This window comes from Drosophila eugracilis, unplaced genomic scaffold, assembly GCF_018153835.1.
Source record: "Drosophila eugracilis isolate 14026-0451.02 unplaced genomic scaffold, ASM1815383v1 contig_415, whole genome shotgun sequence".
In the NCBI taxonomy this organism is placed as follows: domain Eukaryota; kingdom Metazoa; phylum Arthropoda; class Insecta; order Diptera; family Drosophilidae; genus Drosophila; species Drosophila eugracilis.
Genome location: NW_024573278.1, coordinates 1,304,780 through 1,328,906, shown reverse-complemented (window position 1 = coordinate 1,328,906; position 24,127 = coordinate 1,304,780). Strand labels below are relative to the sequence as shown.

Sequence of the window (24,127 nt, the reverse complement as noted above, 5' to 3'; positions counted from 1 at the left end):
ATTTCTTGTTTAAATAATTAAAAATAAGAAAGCTTTTTCTATTTGCTTGCACTTTAAACTAGTGACTTTTGGATTGGCGTTTAATAATGTTTCCTTCTTTCTGTTTTATAAATATCAAATTTAAATATTAATATTTTAATGTTAATGTACTATCAGGTTTAGAATAACAATAACTTTTACCAAGAAATCCTTTAAAATTTTAAAATATTTTACAGCTTAAAGATTGTCTAAGAACTTAGAAAAGGTAAAATCACCTTTCATAGCTTTCCCTTATTTACTACTTTTTGACCCACAAAATATTAGAATTTTTGATTTATCAATTCAATTGCCATTTTTACATAGGAATGACAGAGTTTTTGTTCAAGAACTTGGCCAATTTACATACGCGCGTTGCGTGGCTAAAAGTAAAATTGTAGTTTTTTGTCCCAGTGTCGTCTCCCTTTGGCCGTTTGGCAACAACTGCTAAATATGTATGCCAAATGCGATTTGCATATAACGTTTTGTGAAACGGTTTGCGAAGTAGTGGAAAATGAGGAGCGAAGCAAGGGGGGGAGGAGACCGAAGAGGGCTACTCCTGGTATGCCTTTTAGCCATGTTACGTTGGATTTTGCCTCATTTTTCGTCTTTTTCCTGAGGGGAGAGAACGAGGGATTCCTGGTAAGGCGAGCCATGACTAAACGGTGCGTCTGCCGTTTGTGTGCCCCAACTTTGTGCAGTCACTGTGGATCAGGTATGCCAGTTGAATCCCCCCTACTCCTAGGACCCACCTCTGTGTTTACTGGTCAAACAACGGATTGTTGTCAGTTTTGATAGGCAAACTAGATGCACTTGAAAGATAAATGGGGAAAATAACTAAAGAAAACCATAAAATATACTTAAAACATAAAACATTATACATCTTATACCTTATTCTTGAAAAATAAATAATAATAATAGTTTGTAAAAATTACAAAAATATAATAATAAGCCAAAGGTAAAGGTAGAGTTCCTTTAGAATAGCAAACTTTTCTCTAAGTGTCCTTTATGGCTCAATAGTTATGGCATCAAGAATCTTCCTTCCTATCCATAGGTCGCCCTTCTAACTGGCCACCTGCAATTGAACTTCGCATCGGAGGCGTGGGTTTTGGGGGGCGTGGCTTATTTACATGAAAATTAGACGAAAACACGATAGATTGACCAACTGATTGGCCGTGGCGTAAACATCTCATTAAAATGCTAAAATCTTACATCACATGCATACAATTATGCGGCCGTAGAGCGATGCCAAAATTTATTCATGCCCAGAACAATCCAATCGATTGCCAATCAAAATAACTTTCAATTCATTTGCCCAACATGGCTGCGATTCCCATCATCGTCATCATCGATTATATGCAGTGCCAAATTGTCCGATTTATGACCAGCGATAAAGGGTAAATTTATATATTTTTCAGACTTGGTAGATTTTTGTCTTTTTAGGGGAAATTGAATTACATTTGTTTTTTGTCAAGTTTTTAATTTTTATCTTATATTGTCTTAAAAGATGTCTCACTAATTAAGAAAGGTGTAATATAAGGAAAAGAGTATATTGATGGTGATCCACACAAATCCCCTTTACCACCTATTAATAATTGAATTTTAGGTAATTTTCAACCATTACAGACTTCATCTAAGATTTATAAGAATTGTTATAAATGTCCTAGAAATGTTTAATGCATTTGAATGTAGCTACAAGGAAATGGGCCTTATTAAATTCTCATTTCGGACCGACCACTGTGCATAAGAAATTAGCCACGAATGTTTTGTCGTGAAGGACGAAAGTATGCTTACCAGATCCCGGGTTCAGGTCCCGGACCAGGTCCAGTTCCAAGTCCAAGTCCAGGCCAAAGGCATTGCCGAAATTCCGTTTCCCCCCCTGAAAAACCATTCCTCTTTTACCGAACTCTTTGGCCAAGTTGCACGATAGCGATAAATCTCAACCGAAAGTTGTGTGTTGTATGGGTAAAAAGGAGGCGGTATAAGGCTGGTGCGATAAGGGGGTGACAAAGGGGTGGTTGGTCCCCAGGATTGTGTAAAATATGCACAGCTTTTTGGGGGCCGCACACAGAGTGCTCCGAACAGCAGTAGAAGAAGGCTCTGTGGACCCGGCCACTTGAAGCTGACACAACGTCACAAAGCGCATTATGATGATCAACTCGATTATGGCTAAAAAGGAAACAGTGTTGGCCAACTTGACACAAAGCAGTAAGAAGTATATTTTTTAATCTGAAAAGTCAACGGGATTTTCCGTGGTATTCACTGCGTTTTCTATGGGTTCTTGATTTGTAGTTTAATGTTGATAGAGTAACTATTACTTTTGATATTTAAACTTTAATAGTAACCTATTACAAAACCTTTAATACCAATAAATTACGCCTAAAGACTAAAGTTGTTCTTAAATTTCCGTTGCCTTTCTAACAATTCAATGTATTTTGTAAAGGAACAAAAAATATATATATATATATTGCTAAGCAGACTAAGACTAACCTGATTTAGGACAGAGCAATCCGTGAGCTCAATCTCAACACTGTGGGCAAGTTAGTGCAGTAAGTTTTATTGGTATTTGGTTTTTGCAGGGCCCTGGCTTTTTCCTTTGGCTCCCTTAACTGCCTTTTCCGCCCACATATCACACAATCGCAGGCACAGTAAACAGTCGGACACAAAAGGAATTCGATTTTCAGCTATTTTCTATGCCAAAAACGAAGTTCTGGAAAAGCTGGAAACAACCTACTTACGACTTTCAGAGCTGGCTGGCAGAGCAAAAGAAAGGTCGTTGAGAAGGGAAACGAGGGGTGGTTTTTTCGGGATGGTCATAAGCACGTGATAAAAGCCTTACTAGCAATTTTAACTTTGCTGTCTAGTGTGGACTGAGCCGTCAGACAGAGACAAAAATAGCAGCAAACCAGCGAGATTTTTTTCCAAATACCCTTTGATATAAGTTGTTAAGAGCTTACAGACTTATTGATTAACTGCAGGATGATCGATTTTCTGTTTTATTCCTTAAAAAAAGTGTCATTTACTTAAGGAAATTCAGAAATATTAAATTATAGTAAATCCTTACTTAGAAGAAGAGCTCTTGTTTCCCTAAGATATATTTTAAATCAAAGAACTAACTTAAGTATGTTTTATTTATTAATATAAATATCTAAAAATATTATCTGATTAGCGGGTAACTTATTAGTCGATGATCTGGTCCTTAGTACCGCAGCTTTATCCCTGTTTTTCTTCTGTTTCTATTGTTGTTCCTTGGGTGTCTGGCTGGATGGCTGGCTGCTTCGCTGGCTGGCTGTTTGTCCTGTCTGTCTGACAGTTGGGCGTCGCTGCGGCGCCAAGGGCAGCCATTTTTCATCGGCGGGCGTATGTGATGTGCCAACGATGTCGACGCCTCTGCTTCTGCCACTGCCACTGCCTCAGTCGCAGCAGCTGCCAGTCAGATAGTCAGTTAGTTCGTCAAACCAACAGATTGTTTGTCTGCTCTTCGTCCTTTTTAGTTCTTATTGCTGACTGCCCTCCCCCCCCTTTGGCATCGTTGCAACACCATTGTTGTATCCTTTTGCCCATGGGATTCTTTTTCACCCCACAGCCACATCTGTCTGGTGTCCTCGGTCGTGGGTCATTTCCACTTGCATTCCGGCTTGAACTTGTCTTCATTTGACTTTTTCGGTGGTTTACGAGGTTGAACATGGCGGATTCTCGCTTGTACTAATATATACATAGTTTTACAGGCAAAATTTAGATTTATTTGATGAAGAGAGGGCATTAGGTCTGGGAAATATTTATAGGTAAATAAATTTAAGAAAACTAGTAATGCCCTTCAAGTGAAACAAAAAACAGCGAAATATTTATATATTTTAACTTGAATTACCTCAAAAGAAATCCCTTAAATTCTTGAAATTACTTCAAGTAAAAAGCTTTCAAGGATCCTTAAGTCTGTCCCGTTTCAAGTATATTTAAATTTGTGTTTTTGTTTTTTCTTCAGTTTCTCTGCTTATCCCCAGCTTTCTATAAATTGAATAGTTTTTATTTGAAAGGAAAGGAAAAACAAAGAGGGCGTTGTTTTTGGAGACGGAAAAAACCGCAAACACGGCGGCACCACCACCCCTCGCAAGTAATTGGTCCTGGGTTCATTTCGATTCCTGGCTGGATTCGGTTGTTTTTTGTTTTTTTTTTTTTTTTTTTATTTTTGTTTTTGGCACAGAATCAAGCGCGGGCTGCTCCCGTCTTACATAAATATGCCACTTAACAAGCCACCAACGTAAACGTTTTTTATTTCCTTTGGCTCGTTGATTGCCTCCTTCGGATCCACGGATCCTCTCGCTCTCTCTCTCTCTCTCTCTCTGTGTGGTAAAATTGTAGTAAACAAATGGCTGAGTGGTCCTAACTATCGCTACAACTATCGCTGTGACTATCGTTTGGCAGCATTTGCATAGGCGAAAATGTAAATCTTGGAAAATCCAAAAAAATATTCAACAGCACCAGGGTTTCTGCTCATCATTGCAGTGCAGTTTTGCAATTTATTTAATTCGATATTTGTTTTTGCAAGTACTTTTCATGGCGGAAGATGCAACCGAAACCAGACACACACCCATACGCATACACTGACTTCCCATTCTCATTGATTTGAATATGTCAGCAATTTGTGTAGTTTTGTGCACCAATGCTCCAAGTTTCCCTGTGAAAACACCCACTCCAAACACCCACTGAAACCACCCAATGGGTTGCGGGGTTTTTCTGCGTAATGCAATGTAAACCAAACCAAACCAAACAATTTAAAATCATGGCATGCATTTGGCTTCAATTCAATTTAAACTGAAATGAGCGCGTGGCCAGCATGCATCGGTGTCGTCGGCCAGGCCAAAAGAGTGGGTCTAAATGGTAGTGAGGCGGAACTAGAAGGGAAAACTGGATGGACAATGGGTGGAAAGCGGTTGTAAATGGGGTGGCAGGCTCGCCATTTTTCCATAGAATGGAGCACTGTGGTTGCCTATGCAATTGGTAATCGAAAACGGCTCAAATGAATCTTTAAACGGATTGAGTTGTACCTTTTAGGTATCTTTTTCTAAGTAGTTTCTTTTCCTTGACAACCTTTTTAATATATTAACAATTTTTCCATTAGTTAATTAAATTAAAGGCCATTTTCGTAAAGATTTCTTGTTCACTTTAAAGTTTACCCTTCGGAATCATTACTCTAAAACCCCTTCCTCGAGCAAAACTTTGCTTTTCCTTAAAGCTCGGTCTTTGCTTTATATGCAGCCCGCAAATGGAAAGCAATTTCATTACGAAAGTTTTCGCACAGCTGCGAGCACTGTAATGCAACCACTTACAGGAAGCTGTAAACGCGGCTGTTAAACAACAGCAGCTTGATGTTCCGACTTTAATTTGAATAACATTCCCTCAAATTCAATGGAAAAATAAGGGAAAAAAAGAGGGGGAAAAAAAAAAAGGTTGAGAGTTTGGAAAATAGGTCGTGATTTTAACCCGTAAAGTCGCCCTTAGTTATGCATTTTTAATGCTCACTAGCAGGCTGGTGAAAGTTTTACCATTACAATGTAGCCATCGCTGTATTCCATTGCACTTATTGACACTTGGCCAAAATTTATGAACGCAATTTCAATGGGTAAACATTTCTGATGCCGCCTAACGAATACATGCCTGCTGATACAGTGACTCCAAAAACTATTCAAACTATTCCACTCTGACCATTATAAGCCTTATACTCCGGAGAGTTTGTCAAAAAACAAAACGAAAAAAAAAAAAAAAAAACAAAAACAATTGGCATTTGCTCAGGCCAATTAAAAGTTTCAGGAGAAAACAGCAATAAAGTGGTGGCCAAAAATATTCGACACTTGCCACCTTACGTTGGCGCCTTGTTAGTAAGTTTATGGCAACTACCCGGATATTTACCATGGCAATTTAATGAGAAAATGTAGGACAGTTCCTCACTCTCCGCATTTCCGCATTTACTGGCTTATCTCGGTGGGTGGGTCTTGTTTTCTGCCCCACCCTATTTTTGTGGCATGAAGCACTACTCAAAGCCGTCTGAGTGCCCCAGCATTGACTGAAAATGCGTTTTTATATATAGTGTACGATGGAGAGAGAATGAAGAGAGAGGGAGTTGAGAGTTGTGTGGCCTGAAATACAAACTGGCATATAGACCAGGCCCAGACCTCCGTGTCGGCTGGCCCTTTTCAATAAATCAGGGACCCAAATCCGCAGATGTCAACAAATGTAGATGCAACAACCTCGATGTTGCAACAGTAAAAACACAAAACGGTGACAATTGCAGCGATAACAACGACATGAAAACAAATTGGCGTGGAAATTAATTATGACACCTGCTGATGGTAGAAAATTTGTGGAAAAACACTAAGGAAATACTAATATTTATGTTTTGTAAGTTTATAATGCTTTAGAATGCTAAATGTGTTTACCATTAACTTAATTTATGTTTAAAATGTATATTTATAATTAGAAGTTTTACGGATAATGTTGATTTAAAAAAAAAAATTAAAAATTTTGTTTTCAATGTTTAAATGAAGATGAAGTTCACAAAAAGTGTATTATTGAAATGTCTACTTAAATGGCATTTTATTAAATAAATTCATATTTTCAACTTTTGTTAGTAAAATCCATGATTATGTTATCAAATTATGAAAGGCACGTAATTAAATATTAACTTCTGTTTGTTGTAATTGGAAGCGCCTTTATTTCTGCTAATTAATCTTGTTAGTTGTAACTTTTTTTTATAAAAACTGCTCTGGAATGAATAGTTTCATACAAACTTTGCATTTATTGTCATCAAAAAACTGCAAAAACTGCGAAAAGAAATGATGTGAAAAATCCATTGCCTACTTTAGAGCGCGTATCAAACGCTTGCCAATTTTGTGCGTTTCTTCCATCCCAATTCCCTTCCTTTCAACATTTTTTCACCTGACCACCTCTATAGGTCTTTAAGGCAGCGCTAGGAAAGTCAAGTGTAAGAAAAAAAGAAATAGTTAGAGTGTGACCTCAATAGGGTGCGAGGTGCAAAGGGAGTTCCTGCAATACCTTAAACCCATCCACCCAGCCATCTTCCGGCCAAACTGTAATAAACTTTTGTGTTGTGGCCTTTGGACATCTTTATAACTTGCTGCGGCTAGCCAGGCTGCCACCACTCAGCTTGGCCCACCTGCAACACCACTTTAAATGCCTTTGGCTTTTATGAGCAGCGCGCTTTACGTTCACCAAAACAACAACAACAACAAACATGAACTTCAAGCCTCATAAGGCTCGCATTTAAAATAAAATATTGACGACAGCAAAAAACAAAAAAAAAATGAAAAGAAAAAGAAAAAACATATTTTAAAAATATTTTTACATCAGTCGATTGGCCCCCTGAAATGTTTATGGGCCAATTTATTTTCGCTCAACCAGCACTCAATTGAGGTTTCCTTCCTAAACCCAAAAAACATGCATAATTGTGTAGCGTAGTGTTAACAGTTTTTTGCGCTAGTTTCAATTAAAATTTTCATTGAGTGCATTTCGGCAGTTGTAAAGCCAAAATTGATTTGGCATTTGACAATTTTTCAGCTTGTTTTCTATTCAACCAGAAATTGCTAATAAAAAGAAAAGAAATAATCAAATTAGATGGAAATAGTTGGTTGGAAATGGTTTTTATTATGAACTTGTATGCTTGCTCTATAAGCTAAAGTATATCAGTTATTAAAATCAAATTGGTCTTTATAAAACCAATTATTGAGCATTTAAGCCATGTGCCTTTAAAAACTTTAATTAAATACTCTTAAATTGCTAATTAATACAGTCCCTGAAATGGATTTTGACTTCTTCTTGCTTAGATTTACCCTCCTTCGGGCTATTCAACATGCCAAAACAAGGGCAAGCTAATACAATTTCAGTCTGAATAACATTTGGTTAGCACGAATTCAAGTTGGCGTTTATTTATTTAATGCCCAGCACAGTGGGTTTACTATAATGATGAAAAATAATCAATATATTAATAAATATCTTAACAAATAAAAAACTTCTGTAGAGGCTTTTAATATGCCAAAGATCTACTTGTTAAAGAAATACTTTTACTAAAATTATAGTTTATTAATAATAATATATTAAAGTAAAACTATTCCATAGTACCTTACAGTCAGACAGCCATAGCCATAGAAATTTAGCGTTTAGGTCAACTTAGCTGCCAAATGGTGGAAGGCTTCAAAATTGCCAGCAACATTGCCGAGCTTCTGCCCATTAAATGCTGTTGTTTTGTCAAATAATTTTCACTTTTATTGCCGGACAAAAGTGTTTGTATTTTTATTTGTTTCCTGTTTTTGTTTTATTTTCTCGCTTTTTGCATTCCGGACGTCTGCGAATTTTTAATCATTTGGAGAACGGATGCTGCTCCTGTCTCAATGTGTCTGCTAAATGGTAAATGCAAAGTCTGAGCAGTCAGACAGCCAAGTTGAGAGCGTAAACTAATTAGTGCATTAGCATTTAGTGGCATGAATTTGGCGCAGTCGAAAACTTTCACTGCAATGTGGGTTAGGCGAAGTTTTATTTTTCTATTTTTTTGCTATGCCTGTGGCTATACATAGTATATATATATATAATCTGTGAGATATATATCGTGGAAATGGCACTGACAGATGCTGGAGATGCTGCTGTAATGCTTGACACATTTGTGCATATAACAAGCTGTTGATGCGGTTAACGTTTCTGGTGCTCATTAAGTCTGCATATCCAATAGATGGGATGTTTAGTTATGGATTTGCTTGGATTTAGCGCCAGGCTCAATGCCTCAAAATGCACACACTCACACACTCAACGTTTTGATGATTGATTAAAATTGCCCTAAGTAACCATGATGAGCTCAACTAACCACGCGACGGCAATGCAATTAGCAAATCAATTCCGCAATTCTGCAATTGAAATTTAAATTTAACAACAGGCAAAACACAACGACAAGGCCAACGACGACGACGACGAGACAGGAGTTGATTTTCATGTAAAACAAATATCACTTAATGTGGACACGGTGGCCCAGTGCTTCCAGGCTAATGGCAAAGCAAAAAGGCACGTATCTGCCGGACAGTAGACCGGTGTCCTTGTCCCCAGGACCTCAGGACTCGGACTCTGGGACTGCCGGTAACTTTCCGGCACGTGAGCGTGTGAAGCTCGTAAAAAAGTGTGCATCAGGTTGCAGAAGGGGCTATTGCCGTTGCCGTTGCTGTTGCTGTTGCTGTGTGGCATTAATAGCAACTGGCGACAAACAACAACAGGCAGCAGCAGCAACAGTAATAATAATATGGGAAAATGCAGGACAGGGCGGGAGGAGTTTGAGGTCCTGGGACCACCTGGTGGTCTAAGCTGATGATGCTTCGTTTCAGGACACTGGTCAGGGCACAGTGCTTCTTGTGTTGAGGAAAAGTTGAGGCAAAGTTTTGGTACATTTTCGAAGGTTTGTAAGAAATTGTTTTATAAAAAACATCAAAAAACAACAATTTTTATCCAGGATCTTTTACCTTAAAACAGATTTTTCATGGATTTATATTATTCAGTTTTTAACTTGAAAACTTATCTAAAATCTTTACTAAAAAGAAAACTTAAACTTAAAGTGGATATCTTACTTAAAGTCTCTCATATATCATTTCCTTATTTTTCCATTTTTTAATTAATTTAATTAAGAATTTTCCTATTAGACATAATAGCCTTTAAGTATTTTTAATCCCTTTCTATCTAAGTAGTACTAGCCCTTCAAGAACCACTGTTCTTGGGCAAAGCTCCATGACACTTAATTTTAATAAACAAAATACTCGGCGCGTGGACCTGTGTTAAGGATATAGAGAGAGTGGTGTCCTGGAGGACGTGGGTTTTTTGCGTGGGTTAAAAGCAAGTTTCCAGTTTAAGCAAAAGGCAAGGCAAACTGCAGTCTCTGATATGAGTAGTTTTTACTGCTCTGACGGAGTTGTAATGAGCCGCACGAGAAATGCAAAAACTTTTTCGGAACGAAGCTTTAGCCCAGCTAAGTCAGCTCTGCCACTGGGGTTCCCATGAGATCGATGTCTAACCATAACTCAGCCGGAGTCAGAAAAGTGGGCTGAATGGGTGGGAAATAAAAGGGAAGTTTACACAGAGGAAAAATCATAGCGTAATTTGATATTACTTTGGGATTTGTAAACTGAAAACTTAAGATTGTTAGACATCAGATTTTCAGACACTTTTGGTTAGACACCGTATGAAGGTAATTCTATAATATTTTGGTATTAACAAACTTTTTGTTAATAATCTTGGCATGAGAAATATGTAATATTTTGATATGACAAGCACTAAACTACCCTATTTTTTCCTCAGTGTAGTTAAGGTAGACGACGTAAACAAACTCCTTCAGTTTCGACTACCGCCGAACAGGTCGCACGTGCTCTTGTCATTTTACTTTTAAAACTTTTGCGTTCTGCTGTCGTTGTCGATGTTGTTATTGTTATTTTCCTAGTTGTTGTTGTTGTTGTTGCTGTTGGTGGTTGGTGCTGTTTTGGCTGCTTTTCAATTTTATTGTGGGTAAAACAACTGGCACTGTAAAAGGCGTCAGAGTGCTACGTGATTTACACCTAGCCAGGATGTGAATGTGCATTTTGTGGGCGCATCATTTTATGATGGCTGGCTGAAACCGAACTGCTTTCGTCCTTTTCGCCTTCGTTTTGTTTCCTTTACTGTGCTTCTGGTGGTGGTACTGCTACTGCTGCTTCTTTTGCTGCACTTACCACATGTCACGCCCTTTCACAGCTCCCTGAATTCCTGTTTTCCGAGCACTGAGGGAAAATTTTAATCTGAGATCAGGAAATCTTCGAATATTGTTAGTGAACTTTAATAAATGATTTTAGTGAATGTTTAAAAGTTAACTTTGTTATCAAATATTTGAATTTTTCTATAAAATATCGGTTAGAACTTACCATTTGCTTTCCTAACTAAAATCAAAGATATAAAAACGCTTGCCAAGTTGAAACTATCACTAAATTTGAATGCATAATCTAGTAACTCCACATTTTCTTACCGTTGTAAGACAGATTTCTTAGAGTTCTTGCAGTGTTTGACCTGCCAGCCTCTGCTTGTTTTCCATTTAAAGTTTATAAGGTGCTGGCTGCTTTTAGCTGCCAGTCTAGATGTTTGTTTATATTTTCGTTAATGCTGCTCATCCGCAGTCACAACTTCCACCTCGACAACTTGCCCCAACAACATCCGCCCCGCTTCTACTCTTGGAGTTTCTCTTCCGCATTCCATACCATTCCATTCACACCATCTAGTCAACTTCCAATTTTACAGCTCCAGTTGATTTGACTTTTACGTACGTGTTGATGCGAGAGGTCGAGCCGCAGCTTTTGGTCACGGGGCATTGCATTTGAAAAATATGGTGTCGGGACGGGATGGTGTCCTGCGTTGTCCAAAGTCCTGCCCGACGGCCATGTCAAAGTCAAAGCCACGCGCCACCATTGTCATTACACGCGCGGACGCTTACACGATTGAAGGTTTGGGGATTGGGAGCCTAGAACTAGGACTGGGGGGCATACAGTACGTGGGTTGGTGGAAGGGGCCGGCAAACGGGGCTACCATGACCAGCGGGAACGGCAGGAGCAGGACCCATTGCTCTCCCAAGGATGCATTGCATTTTAATGAAGATATACGGTGCGAGCAGCGAGCTGAGTTGCGTTGAGTTGAGTTGGTCGTGTGCGAGTGTCAGTCGCTCTGCTCGCTGTGGCTTAGTTGGAAAATTTACACGCCGCTTTTTCCGCCTCCTTACCGTCCTTGCCACCCAACCCCTTTACTAACCTCTGATAGTCGAGCCCCCACCCATTTGCTATTCGCACTGGGCCTGTCAGTCAGCCAGGCTTGGAAATTCGTGCTAGTTCTTCTATATATTTTTTTACTCTATGAAAGGGTCCTTTAAATACCATAAATTATAAGAAATAATTATATTTTAAAAAATATTATACAAAAATTAAGTAAATAAAAGTCAATATTATGGTGGAGTACATAAGGCAATAGACAACGCTGCGTATGTGTAATATTTTGTATTCTTTTTTTTATTTTTAAATAAATTTTTTAAAAATTCTAGAATATTTTTCTTTTGTTTTTGTATTATTTATTAAGCTCCGTTTAATTTCATTTTTAGTTAAATTTTTCTAGGGTATTAAAAAAATTCGATTTTGGAAAACTTTTTATCATTTCGATTCCAGTTTTTTTTCCTGGTGGCAGGGCGCGTGCCTTTCATTTTGAGCTTGGCCAGCGGCGCTCGTTCCGCCAGCGTTGTCGACATCCACGAGTTAGCAATGTCACTTTCTCTCCCTACCTTTTTCTAGCGCATACCCCTTTCTACAACGCCACTGTATTTGTTTGGACATGTGCGAGAGTATGAGTGCGAGTGGGAGGGCGAGTGGGAGAGTGCAATTTAGCTGCCATTTTGGTTAGTTTTGTAAAATATTTGAAAAATGCAAATCTGATTTGGTTGCGGGCATGAATGTTTATTAACACGGAATTTATTCATGTTTCCTGGGTATTTTTTGTTTGGTTTTGTTTGCTGGTGTGAAGGATGGGCAGGCCTGCGTGCCTGGTTTTATCTTGATAACTAACTTCGCATTTTTAGATTGGGTGTTTATAAACTGGCTTAGATTTAATTACTAGATTGTAGGGGGAAACAGCTGAATTAATTTTGCTATCAAAAACTTTTATCATGATTTTTTGCATTTTATTTATATTTCACACTTTAATGAAATTAATTGCTTGTTAGGTAAGGAAAGAGCAAAAATGTTTTTCAATACCACAACTTAGAAAATCGACTTAATTTCAATCAACAAATACATCACAAAAATGCAATCATTTAATCGTGAAAATAAGTAAGGAAAGAACTTAAGTTTTCGTCAATACCACAACTTAGAAAATCGACTTAATTTCAATCAACAAATACATCACAGAAATACAATCATTTAATCAATCATTTTTCCTGTGGGTTTTCCATTAAAACTACAAATGAAGTCGTGTAATTTCTTGACACCAATCTGACGTTGTCATTCATTAAACGCTTGTAAATATTTAAAATTGAATGAATTCTTGATCCGATCGATTTAAAGTTTACCCACTGTCGCCTCGTAATTGCCGGAAGCTCTTAAAGAAAATGGCAGGAAAACGCATTGAAAACTCTGCTGGTCACATGAATAATGTATTAACATTCGCACACTATTCTCTCTTTTTGTATATTTTGGGCAAAAGCGTTAAAAAAAAGGCACCAAAAGAGAGACAGTTGGAAACTTTAACTCGGCTCTTTGTCTGTTTGATGCCTTGGGAATCGCAGTGCTATTTGCTTTGATGTCGGGGCCAACTTCTTGCGGTTTTCGGCCACTCTCTTTGCCTTTCGCCTTTTGCCTTTGTCTTTTCGGCAACTTTTCGCATTAATTCTGTTAATAATTTTTAATGTCGGAACAGCGGAACGTAAAGTTCGCCAACTATTTGCACACATGGTAATTAAAAATTTAATTGCCTTGTCAATATGTGCCTCGAAAGTTGTTTCTTCCTTTCATTTTACTTCCGGATAAAAGTTAAGAAACGGCTTATTAAGTGCAGCCGCACATTTGCCTTACAAATTTGTCAGTTAATGTTTTTTTTTGGTATTAAGAAAATGGTTTTATAAGTTTATAAATTTTTTTTAAAAATATGAAAAATATTTTTAAAGTCATTGGTAACATTTTTCGAAAGCTTTTTATATTTAAAGGGCAAATTAATTATATTTAATAAAAAATAATAATACATTATTATTAACTTTTATTGTTTTGGAGATGTTTAAAAAATATCACTCATACGCAGCGTTGCCTAGTTTATTTTGATTTTAATGATTTATTTTCAGTCATTAAAGGGTTAATATTTACCCTTAATAAATCCTAATTATTATCTAAAAGTAATAAATCTTTGAGGAATAATTTCTGCCCTTAAAGGTGCGTCAGCTCCAACCTTATATTCCTGTCCATTTCTATCCCAGACTGCCTACAAGGACCTACTAATAGGTCCCTATAGGGAGCTCCACTCGCACGCTGTCCAAAACAGCAGGCACTTCCCATTTCGGCCGTGCGGCATGTGGCAACTATTGGGACCTGTCAATGCAGAAGCCGCTTGACGTGTTAATTCGCCAGCTGACACGCACAATCCAAAACACACACAATAATAAACACACATCCTTAACACACATACACACACACACACACACTCACCAGCAAACACATGCTCAAGTACAAGGACCTTTTGGCAAATGGTTGATCCGACATGCTGGCATTCTTATTTATGGCAGCACAGCCTTTGCAGTTTATTAGCCACGTGCCGGCATTTCTCGAATTCCGGCCAAACAAAAAGGTATTCCATATAAATGCAAATATTCGCAAGGAGCTGCTATTAATGCATATTTTACAATGCATAAGTACTGCCATGCCTTAACTGCCATGGACTATGTTCGAAGCTTTTCCACAAGACAATTTTATCGCTGGGGCTTTCATTTCTCAAGGGGAAAACTTACATAACAACTTCATAAAAAAGGGCAAACGTTTACTTGGTTAAGTGCTCAATTAAGATAAGGAAAGGTATAATTTTGTCATTAACTTTAAGTAAAAATCAATTGAGGGAAGTTATAAATATGCTGCCAGTAATAAATCAATAAAAAGTTAATAAGTAGTTGGGAAAAAATTTAAAGAAAATCATATTGAAGGGACAATTTTTAAATAAATAATTTTGTAATTTTTACCCTTTTCAACATATGAAAATGAAAATACTTAACACTTAATGAAAAAAATATAACTTACTAGTCATCAGTAAAAGGACAAAAACAACTACTAGCCAACATATATGCACTGACATGGCCAGTATTTTGCGGTCAATTTAAATCAGGCTTTAAGGATTTCAATGCCTGACCTGGCTATGTAAGAGTTTAAAGGCTTTGGCCATGATTTTCAATGGCAACAGTTGTGGCAACATGTAATGGTGCTTCCTTCGGGGCAACAACTGCTGTATCGACGCTGGTTAAATCGACGAGGGGGAAACTGGTAGTGATTCACGGAAAAGCTTCAGAGAACATCAGCATGTTAAATGAGCTGCTCTTTGGCTCAGTGAGCTTGTAAACAGTTTGGCACTTGGAAATAAATTACACACGCAATATCTGTAAATCGTTTTAAAAGCGAAGCGAATTGAATATGTTTGTCCGGTCGAGAGTAGCAGATTATATTTGGTTAACTCCCAGACCGGGAGGAAAATGCTGGCGAACTTTTCCTGGCTGCATAACATAGTTTATTTATGCAACCGGACTTGGCTCACTAGGGATGGATGAAAGGGGACTGTGTGACAGCTGTAAGTGTTGGGAGTCTTTACAAATTGGCAATGGTCAAAGTTTGGCATGCGTCTATCGATATAAAAGTTTTTAGCCTCTTCGCTTAATTTGAAAGTCAAGTAACGGCTTCACTTTTTGCATTCAACGCCGGCTGCCGGCATTTGATTGCCTCACTTGTGAGCAGATGACGGGCGTGGCCACCAATATTTGGCCAACTTCGATTCGGATTTTTCACTCAGCTCAGCTCTGCTCAGCTTTATTAATTGCATGGCTTATGACCTTTAAGGGAAACCTCAGATGGAACCTTTTAATTAAAAAACTGTTTGGGGGTTTCGTTTTGAAATGAATTTTGATTTTAGAAGGTAACATTAAGACAAGGTTGAATTATGGAGTTTTAGCAGTTTTCGTTGTTAATATTTTTTAAAATTAAATCTTAAATCACTCACTTAATGCCAAGCCAAAATAAAGTCATTTTCCCATTCAGAATTTTAAAGCCATTTAGCCAAAGCAATTTAAACAAACCAACACTTTGTCCACGGCAAATATTGCATTACAAAAACAATTGAATTTATAAACTAATACAGTAACCAGCGAAGTGGGTGGCCAAATGGGTGGAGTTTCACTGATGAAATCGCAAAGTTTGAGAGCCAAGCACGTGCGGCTCTTTGTTGCGCCACCGCGATATGGATCCCGCCATGGACATGTGCCAAAATGGACACACTACGCGGACATGTATGTATATATGTATGCTCCTATATATATATATATATCCACCTGAAAGCCCAGCACGTAATTGGCCATTAACAGCGACCCGGCCACAAAGCACAAAGGACGACACTTAATATTTTTATCCATGAAAATTGAGAAATTGAATTAAAAAGTGCGAAAATTGACTGCAAATTTGAATGAAAGGCGTGTCCCCGCCCTGAACTAAACATAAATGTAAAATTAATTGAATTTGCATTTTGAATATATGTATATAGACTCACATGGTGGAAAGCTTTAATGACGAGCGATTTAATTGCGGCGGGAACCCTGAGGTCGGACACGTTATAAAAATAATCCCAATAAAATGCATTTTTCATGTCAAACGCCTGAGCTGGCGGAATAACCTGAATGCACGCACAGGACTTTACGGAATTGCATGCAAACAAACCGGAACAACACCATCAGCTGCCACGCACATGACTGTAGTCCAAAAATTGTCACAGGGTGCTTTTGTTCAAGTTTTCCTCTCGCCTTTGGGGGCAGTAAAAGTGCCCTCGCCCCTCTTCATCTCCGTGTGCATTATGTAATAACAGAAAACAAAATCACATTTTGCAGCTAATCAAATAGTCAAGAGAGGGCAAACATTCAAAGCCATTTGGCAAGTGAAGTCTCTCTGGCCAAAGGAAAACACAAAGAAGCAGTCATTTGATGTCAAAGGGGGATAACGGAGGAGGTACAACACAAATCAGCTAACAAATGAAGCATTTCACTAAACAAGTGCACAGCTGGAGATGCGGAATCAAAATTATGGAACTGAAAAGAAAATGTCTGATGAATTGGGAAATAAATTCTTCAAATTAGGTCTAATATCGCACAAAAAGTGAACTGAGGATTAAATAACAATTTATTAAATATTTTTACAAGAAACAAATCTAAAAAGTGGAATTCTTATATTTATTAAAGTTTTGTTTTTTAGATTTAGATTTTGCTCAGTGCCTCACCAGGACTAAGCAGATTTGTCTTGGCCGCAAATTCAATTTATTTGCGTCTTAAAGCGTCACCAGCGTTATAAAGCAATAAAGCCGGAAAAAGGATTATCTGGCAAGCTGCCTGCTTTTCCTTTGGGTCAGCAAATGTCCCCTGAGTGGGATCCTAGGAAAAGTTACTGCAAAAAATGGAAAGAGACCCCGGCAAAAGTCAGCCAAAGTTGCAAAGCACTCGCTGATAGCAAGCAACAAAGAAGTTTTGTAACCAACAACAGAATAAAAAAAGAAAATTGGGAAGGAAAGAATTATAATGAAACATAAAAAAATGTCATACTTAAACGATAGCAAAACTTATTTCTCAGATATATGCTGAGCAAATTGCAGCACTAACCGACAGCACTACCCCAAGTGGTTCAATTAATTGCAACTCACACAAAATGCATAATGAGAGCTGAGAGGGGGAAAGGACTTTTCCATGCAAGACTCGAGGCCCTTAGCCCCTCCCCTCAACTTACAGAGTTATTATATTTCCGCCCTTTTCACGTCGACTACCCTTTCCCCCTGTGAATTTATCATGCATTATGCAGAATGTGTTGGGGTAAATGATTCCATCGATGGCACAACAAAAGCGGCAAACGAGAGCGTCTCAACAGCGAATTTGCGATGAGTGCGTGAGCACGTTGGCTCGAGTGTGTATCAATTAATTTCCATTCGTGTTAGATGCTCTCCAGGTGGTAATTATTTATCGGAAATAAGCTATTGACTAATAACCCACATTTGTTTTAAAAACACAAATGAAATCTTTAAAACGTATCATAATGACTTAATGTTGTTCTTATAAGAAATAAAATAAATTTCTTTAAGATTTTCAGGAATTTGTTGCTTAAACTTTGCAGCTATCTTTAAGGATAGCATCAAATGGGTTAATTTTTCGATTTCCATTTTAAAGTTAACCAAAAACCTCTTAAAAACTGAACTAGTGACCGTGAAATTTATCAATTGTCTTCCACGCTTTCACTACTTTCCTATGCTGAGGGTCTCATCACTAGTCATTAAAATAGATGTGCATATATGCAAATGGGTGAACGTAGGAGTATATTTCTGAGGCCAGAACTCTCAATCTCAGCGGCGCACAAAAGTAGGCAACAAAAACCGGCTGCGTTTGTTTTTCCTCGCCGCCATTGTTGCCGTCTAGCGGCTTTCAACTTGACGCCAACGCACTTAGGATACTCCACACACACACACTCACACATTGGCAGACATTCGCACACCACACACTCACAAATGCATCATATCTTGACTCATTAACAGCCCCTGAGCGCAGCGCTGTAAAAGCGTTCCAGAGCAGAGATTACTTTGCCTGATACGCCAAACACTCCGACGGGCATTACAGTCAGACAGGAATGGCAATTTGGCTTTTAATTATTACAAATTAATGTCTAAACAAGTTAAAAATATTTATTTATGGCAGAATTTTAAAAGAACTGTAAAAACTTCAGTTTTAACATTCGTAAGATTATGCGAGTTTAGAAAGTTTTAAATTTGTTCTCAATGACGATAACAGGATTGTTAATTCACTTAAAGAATATAGTAATATATATTGTTTTGCAAAAAACATCACCTATAATTTAAATATTCCATTCAAAGGAAGTAGGATTTGAAATGAATAGCTTTTTTAACTATTTTTTTTAGTACATCTTATAAGGCAGTTTTCTTTTTGCTTTTAAACCTTCAAACATTGTAAATTTTTGATCAACACTGTTACTCAGTGCTATGTTTTAGGCGTTTGATTCTTGACGCTCAGCGCTCAGAATTCAGTGTTCAGTTCAGTAGGTGACACCAATGCGCCTAGGTGTTCTGGCCGGCCCACGCCGTCTGGCCTATATTGCCACATATAGGAACATATAGCTCCTCCCGAGTTCCACCCACGCGTCCTCATCCTCGATGCAGTGCACTAGACTGCGTGCACTTGACGCTATTGCTCCACATTTCCTCCAGTTGCCAGAGTTAGGGTGCGTACGTACAGTGGCCGTCGAAATAATAGGCAAGTCAGTTATTTTTAGAGTTAGCTTAGGTAACTACGATTTATAAATTAAGCAAAATGTGTTGGAGTTACATTTTTCCCATATTATTAAACATAAAAAAGTTAGTAGTTATTATCTTTTTGAAGATTTTTAAACATTTTTTAGACATTACATCTCTCTCTGTGCCCTTTGATATTTTTATAAATTTATTTTATATTCTAAAAATTCAACCACTGCTTGGACACTTGTGTATGTGGTTCGACATCTCCCTTATCCACCGTACCCAACCCAAGCCCCAGCCCCATTTGGTCCAACGACACTCTGGGGGGTGCCATTAGTGTCGCTGAGCGTTGCATAAAAAAGTTGAGCCAAGTAAGTTAAAACAATTCGCACAGTGCGTGCCGCAAGCTTTCACGTAGTCTCCGATCCCCGATATATCCGTATGCTGATGTAAAGTTTTCACCTGCCTTTCCAAGAACTTTTCGAAAATTGTTCTTTTCTTACACGTAATTATGCAAAAGTTAAAAGCAGCCATCATCGACTTGATTCCTCTTTTTTTTTTTTTTAATATTCCAACGTCTCGCCAGCCAGCCAGCCAGGTAGAAAATCAGTCAGCACTTGAGCTGTCGTTGTCGCGTTAAATTATGCAAAAAAAAAAGAGGAAAAACTTCCAGCGGAAAAGCCAGGGCAAGCGTGAGGGAAAAGTTCATTAAAAAAGGAGAAAAATCCAGGACTCGCATTGGTCATCACACCGTTGAGAATTTACTGTTGTGCGATTTCCTCCATTTCGGGCGTTATAATTGCGGCTGAGAAATGGAATATGAGCTGGATATTCCTGCGAAATGCGGCTGAAATGTGTTTGCCACTTGATGCCAATTGGTTGGAAATTGCGTAAACACGTCAAGTGTGTAAAGTCGGCTCGGATTGAGAGGAAGTTAAAAGGGGCCTTGTGAGGGCGGGTTCGGGGGCAGACTTAACTCGGACCGCAGTGTAAGCATTTAATTGCAAGTGACCTCAAGTGTTGGCCGATTTGATGGCCGGGAAATAATGAGCCGTTTATGTTTACATGAGCACATTGAGAATGTTTGGCTGGGATTGCCTGATTTTCAGGAATTTATGTTTGATGTGAGGCTATTATTGCATAATGTAATTTGGATTTCGATGCCTGAATGTGTAATTAGATATTTGGCTTAATGGATAAGATTTGATATATTCGGAAACGTGGAAGGAAAACCTTTCAAGATGCCAATATTTTTATAATAATTGTTGTAGTGAAAGAGAGATGTTCATTTGATTTCAAAAATCTTAAACAATATTTAATAAATTATGCAATAAATATTTACTAAAGATAAACGGTCATCATAAATAAATAATTTTTATTGCTCAATTAGAAGGACACTTGTCTTCGGCCCATACATACAAACATACCTACCTACCTACCAACTGTCTGGGATCCCAGCTATCTGATATTTCTCACGCCAAAGCCGATGGCCATTGTCGCCTCGTTACGCAATTGGCCGGCACTTTAAGCGACAAGCCGGCACTTAATTACATGTGTAGTCCGCTCGTGGCATGTCCTCTGCTGTCAATTATGGTGTGTCCGACATGTGTACTGCATCTGCATCTCCGCCACTGTCCAGTGGTGGGGGCGAATGAGAAGGAGTGGAAAGTAGGGGTTAAGGGTGAGGTCCTGGCAATAGAGTCGCCGCCGACACGGAATGAGTATCAATCACGACGAACATGTTAAAATAATTTCATTTCACAACCAAAATTAAATGCAGTCGCGTGCAGGGCCCATTTACATGACACGACTATTAAATTAAAAAACATGAATGGACAACAGGATACGGGCCGTGAAGTGATTTCAGCGAAGGGGAAAGGGCAGATAAGCTACACTTAGGAAAAATATTCTCCCCAAAGAAACATTCTTGACCCTTTTCGAGAGCCCAAAAGCTATCTTTAAAGGCAGTTAAGCTATTTTTCAACAAATTTACTTTAGAATTTATCAATTAACAGAGTAATAAACTTTTTATAAAAAGAGGCTAGCATTTTTTTTCAAGTGCATCCCTCCACATGCCATCGTTTAGTCGAAGGCAATTGGTGGCCATAAAAATGCTTTATTGGCATGCCAGCAATCGCTCAATGTTTGCTTTTAATTTCAGCAGCTGTACGCTGACTGCCCTGTCATAATTTGTCAATTGCGAGCTAATTGTTTTCTCTTACCATTTATTATGTGTTTTTCAGCCGGAGAGTTACAGACCAAAATGATGGCCACGTCACAGGATTATTTTGGCAATCCCTATGCCCTTTTCCGCGGACCGCCCACAACTTTACGGCCGCGTGAATCGCCGCTTGGCGTGGGCCACCCGCACAGTCATGGGCATATGCATAGTCACGGCCATGCCCATGGACATGGCCATGCCCATTCGCATTATGCGGCCTTGGACTTGCAGACGCCGCACAAGCGGAATATTGAAACGGATGTGCGGGCACCGCCGCCGCCATTGCCGCCGCCACCGCTTCCGCTTCCGCAGGCATCTCCTAGGTAAGCCTCCCCCCTATAATAAAATCACAAAAAATGGGGGAGGAGAAGAGACAGATAAAAAGAAAGTGGAAGAAGAGGGAACACAGTTAAGACGAGCAAAGAAGAGAAATCAAAAAAACCAACCAATTGCAATGCATATCATCAGCAACACACATCAACACACTTCTCTGCTATGTCTTCAATCAACCAAAAAATATTCAAAGAAATATACAAAATCAACATCAATTTTAAATCTTTTAAGTTAGTTTTGAAAACGAGTTGTAAAAGCCCTTAACTAATAACGCCCATAAGTAAATTGTAGAGTAAAGTTAAACTAGTAAATCATCCTAAAATATCAGCTTTCATTTATTAACCTTTGCCAATGGACTTTGATCCCATCAATTAAATGCAAAATACCAATATCAAATAGAGAAATAGAGAGAGAAAACTAATATTATTAGAGATATAAAATCAAAAAAGAAAAGTGTTTGCTAAGCTACTAAAATGTAAACTCTTAGAATATACACTTAATTTCCTTTGCTAAGTATAAGCCAAAACTAACTGCAAGAAACAACACCAAACTATAAGATATGATTAGGAAAATATTCCATAGCTAAATGCTAATAGTTTAAGATTATTTGTAGACTTAAGGCAGAGCATTTCAGACAGCACTTGTACCGTTCTAGACTTAAGTAACCAAAAACAGTATACGTAACTCAAGCAATCTCATAACAATAACTAAGTAGAAATTCTTATTAAAAATACTTAAACTAGTCAGTCAAAGACCTTGCCCAGCTACTTTATAGATTATTAAATATAATAATATTAAAATACAAACAGTTAGTATTATATAGCCAAAGCCAGGGAAAAGGAGTTTGCATATATATTTGGTAGATGAAAACAGCTAAATGAAAGGTCCACAAGCTAATCATTAAATACTTACAATAACCAACTAACTAACCAACAAAGATAGTTAATATCCGAAGTATACGTAAATAGAAAACAAAGAATTTTCCTTAGCTTAACATACACTCTCTTTCAAAGCAATAACATAAACAATAATTAAAAGTTAACGCAACTAAACACATACTATATTGTATACCAGAGTTAGTTTATGCCTAAAACACTATTAGTAGTCCTAAGTCCTAGGCATAGACCGAGCACCAAGGCGAGATATGCACCCAAAATGTAAAATGCAGAAATTAATTACCAAGAGTACAAACTGTAAAGGTTAACCCCCTATTGAAGCTCAATTGGCCAGCCCATTAGTAACTCTAACTATAGACTTAGATTCGTAAGCAATTGTAAGGCAAACACTTTTCAAGTGAGCAACAAAATATCAAGCAAACTGTGAGATTTCGAGGACGAGCGTGGCAATGGAGCAACCCTTTATGATCATCAATCAACATTCCCCCAAAAAAATACCAACCTGGAGGAGCTGCTCTTCAATCAACACTCAACCCGAACTGGGCCCTAAAAATACCCAGCAACCTAAAGTTAGTCTTTTCCTTAACTTCTACTAATCAGTTAGTTAGCCACCGTTTCTCTCTCATAATTATTAACCAAAAAAAAAAAAGAAAACAAGAAAAAAAGAAAGTAATACCAAGACTTCAATCAACAAACCCACACAAAATATCCCCACCAACTGGCGCGGTAAGTGAAGAGCCATTTTAATCATAGACTTAAGCCCCTAGCCACTGACTAGCCAAAAGTAGTAGACTAAATGTAGTGAAATCCACTTAGAAATCAACTGCATTCCGATGACGGGCGGCATAGAGGCCACTTTTCCATTTTTTTTTTTGGAAAAACCGATGACGGCCGCTGCATGTGATAAGCAAGTGATAAACCAAACGTAGAAAAATAGGAAAACCCTAACTTAGCTGCATTTTGCGCATGCCAAATGAAAAATAACAAACAATAAATCCCAATGGAAACTAAAAAAAAAACTCTACTAACTCCAAACTATAGCAACATGCAACGAAATTCGTTTAATTAACATGCAAGTCAAGTTTTACACATGCAACTTAATCAAAAAAAAAAAAAAAAAGGAAAATGTTCAGTAATTATTCTGAGAGGGGTCTATGGAAATTTAAATTAGGGTATTTCCTTGAGAAAATCGCGTTACTTTATGCCCCGTTTGGGCGATAATCAATTATAGCGGAAATGTCTCAACAAGCGTCTTAAATATGCAAAAGTACAATGGCGGGTTGTCATGCTAGGAGGACATTAAAGGTGTACCCTTAATTGTGGTCACACCTGACCGAAAGAATTTTTAAAAAATTTGACATTTTTTGATAAGTTAATTTTAGGGGTTTCTATGGGTGTGAGTAATACTAACTTTTTAACAAAAATTAGGGGTTGGAAAAAGAGTTTTTAAAAATGAGTAACTTCAAATTGTATTTTCCTTAAATTCCTCCGTTTTAGCCCTTAAGCATTCCCTAAACTCATAAGATTTTTTACAATCTTAATCATTTAAATATTAACTTTAAAACCAAAGCTCTCTGCTTTTAAATCAAAACCTCACCAT

The 24,127-nt window shown here is 37.9% G+C and overlaps 1 protein-coding gene across 6 annotated transcripts in view; it reads left to right on the top strand.

Annotated features, from left to right (window-relative positions):
* The window catches only part of LOC108116856 (sex determination protein fruitless), a 142,006-nt gene that overhangs the window by 10,542 nt on the left and 107,337 nt on the right, over positions 1-24,127 (top strand). For 5 of the 6 annotated variants that reach the window (XM_017228914.2, XM_041818949.1, XM_017228911.2 and 2 more), the window contains exon 1: positions 21,145-21,621. In XM_017228914.2, coding sequence (XP_017084403.2) covers positions 21,308-21,621 — 314 coding nt within the window. In that variant the 5' untranslated portion in view covers positions 21,145-21,307. Of the gene's footprint in view, positions 1-21,144; positions 21,622-24,127 lie in introns of those variants that run through there. The other variant, XM_017228912.2, reaches the window with a different exon arrangement.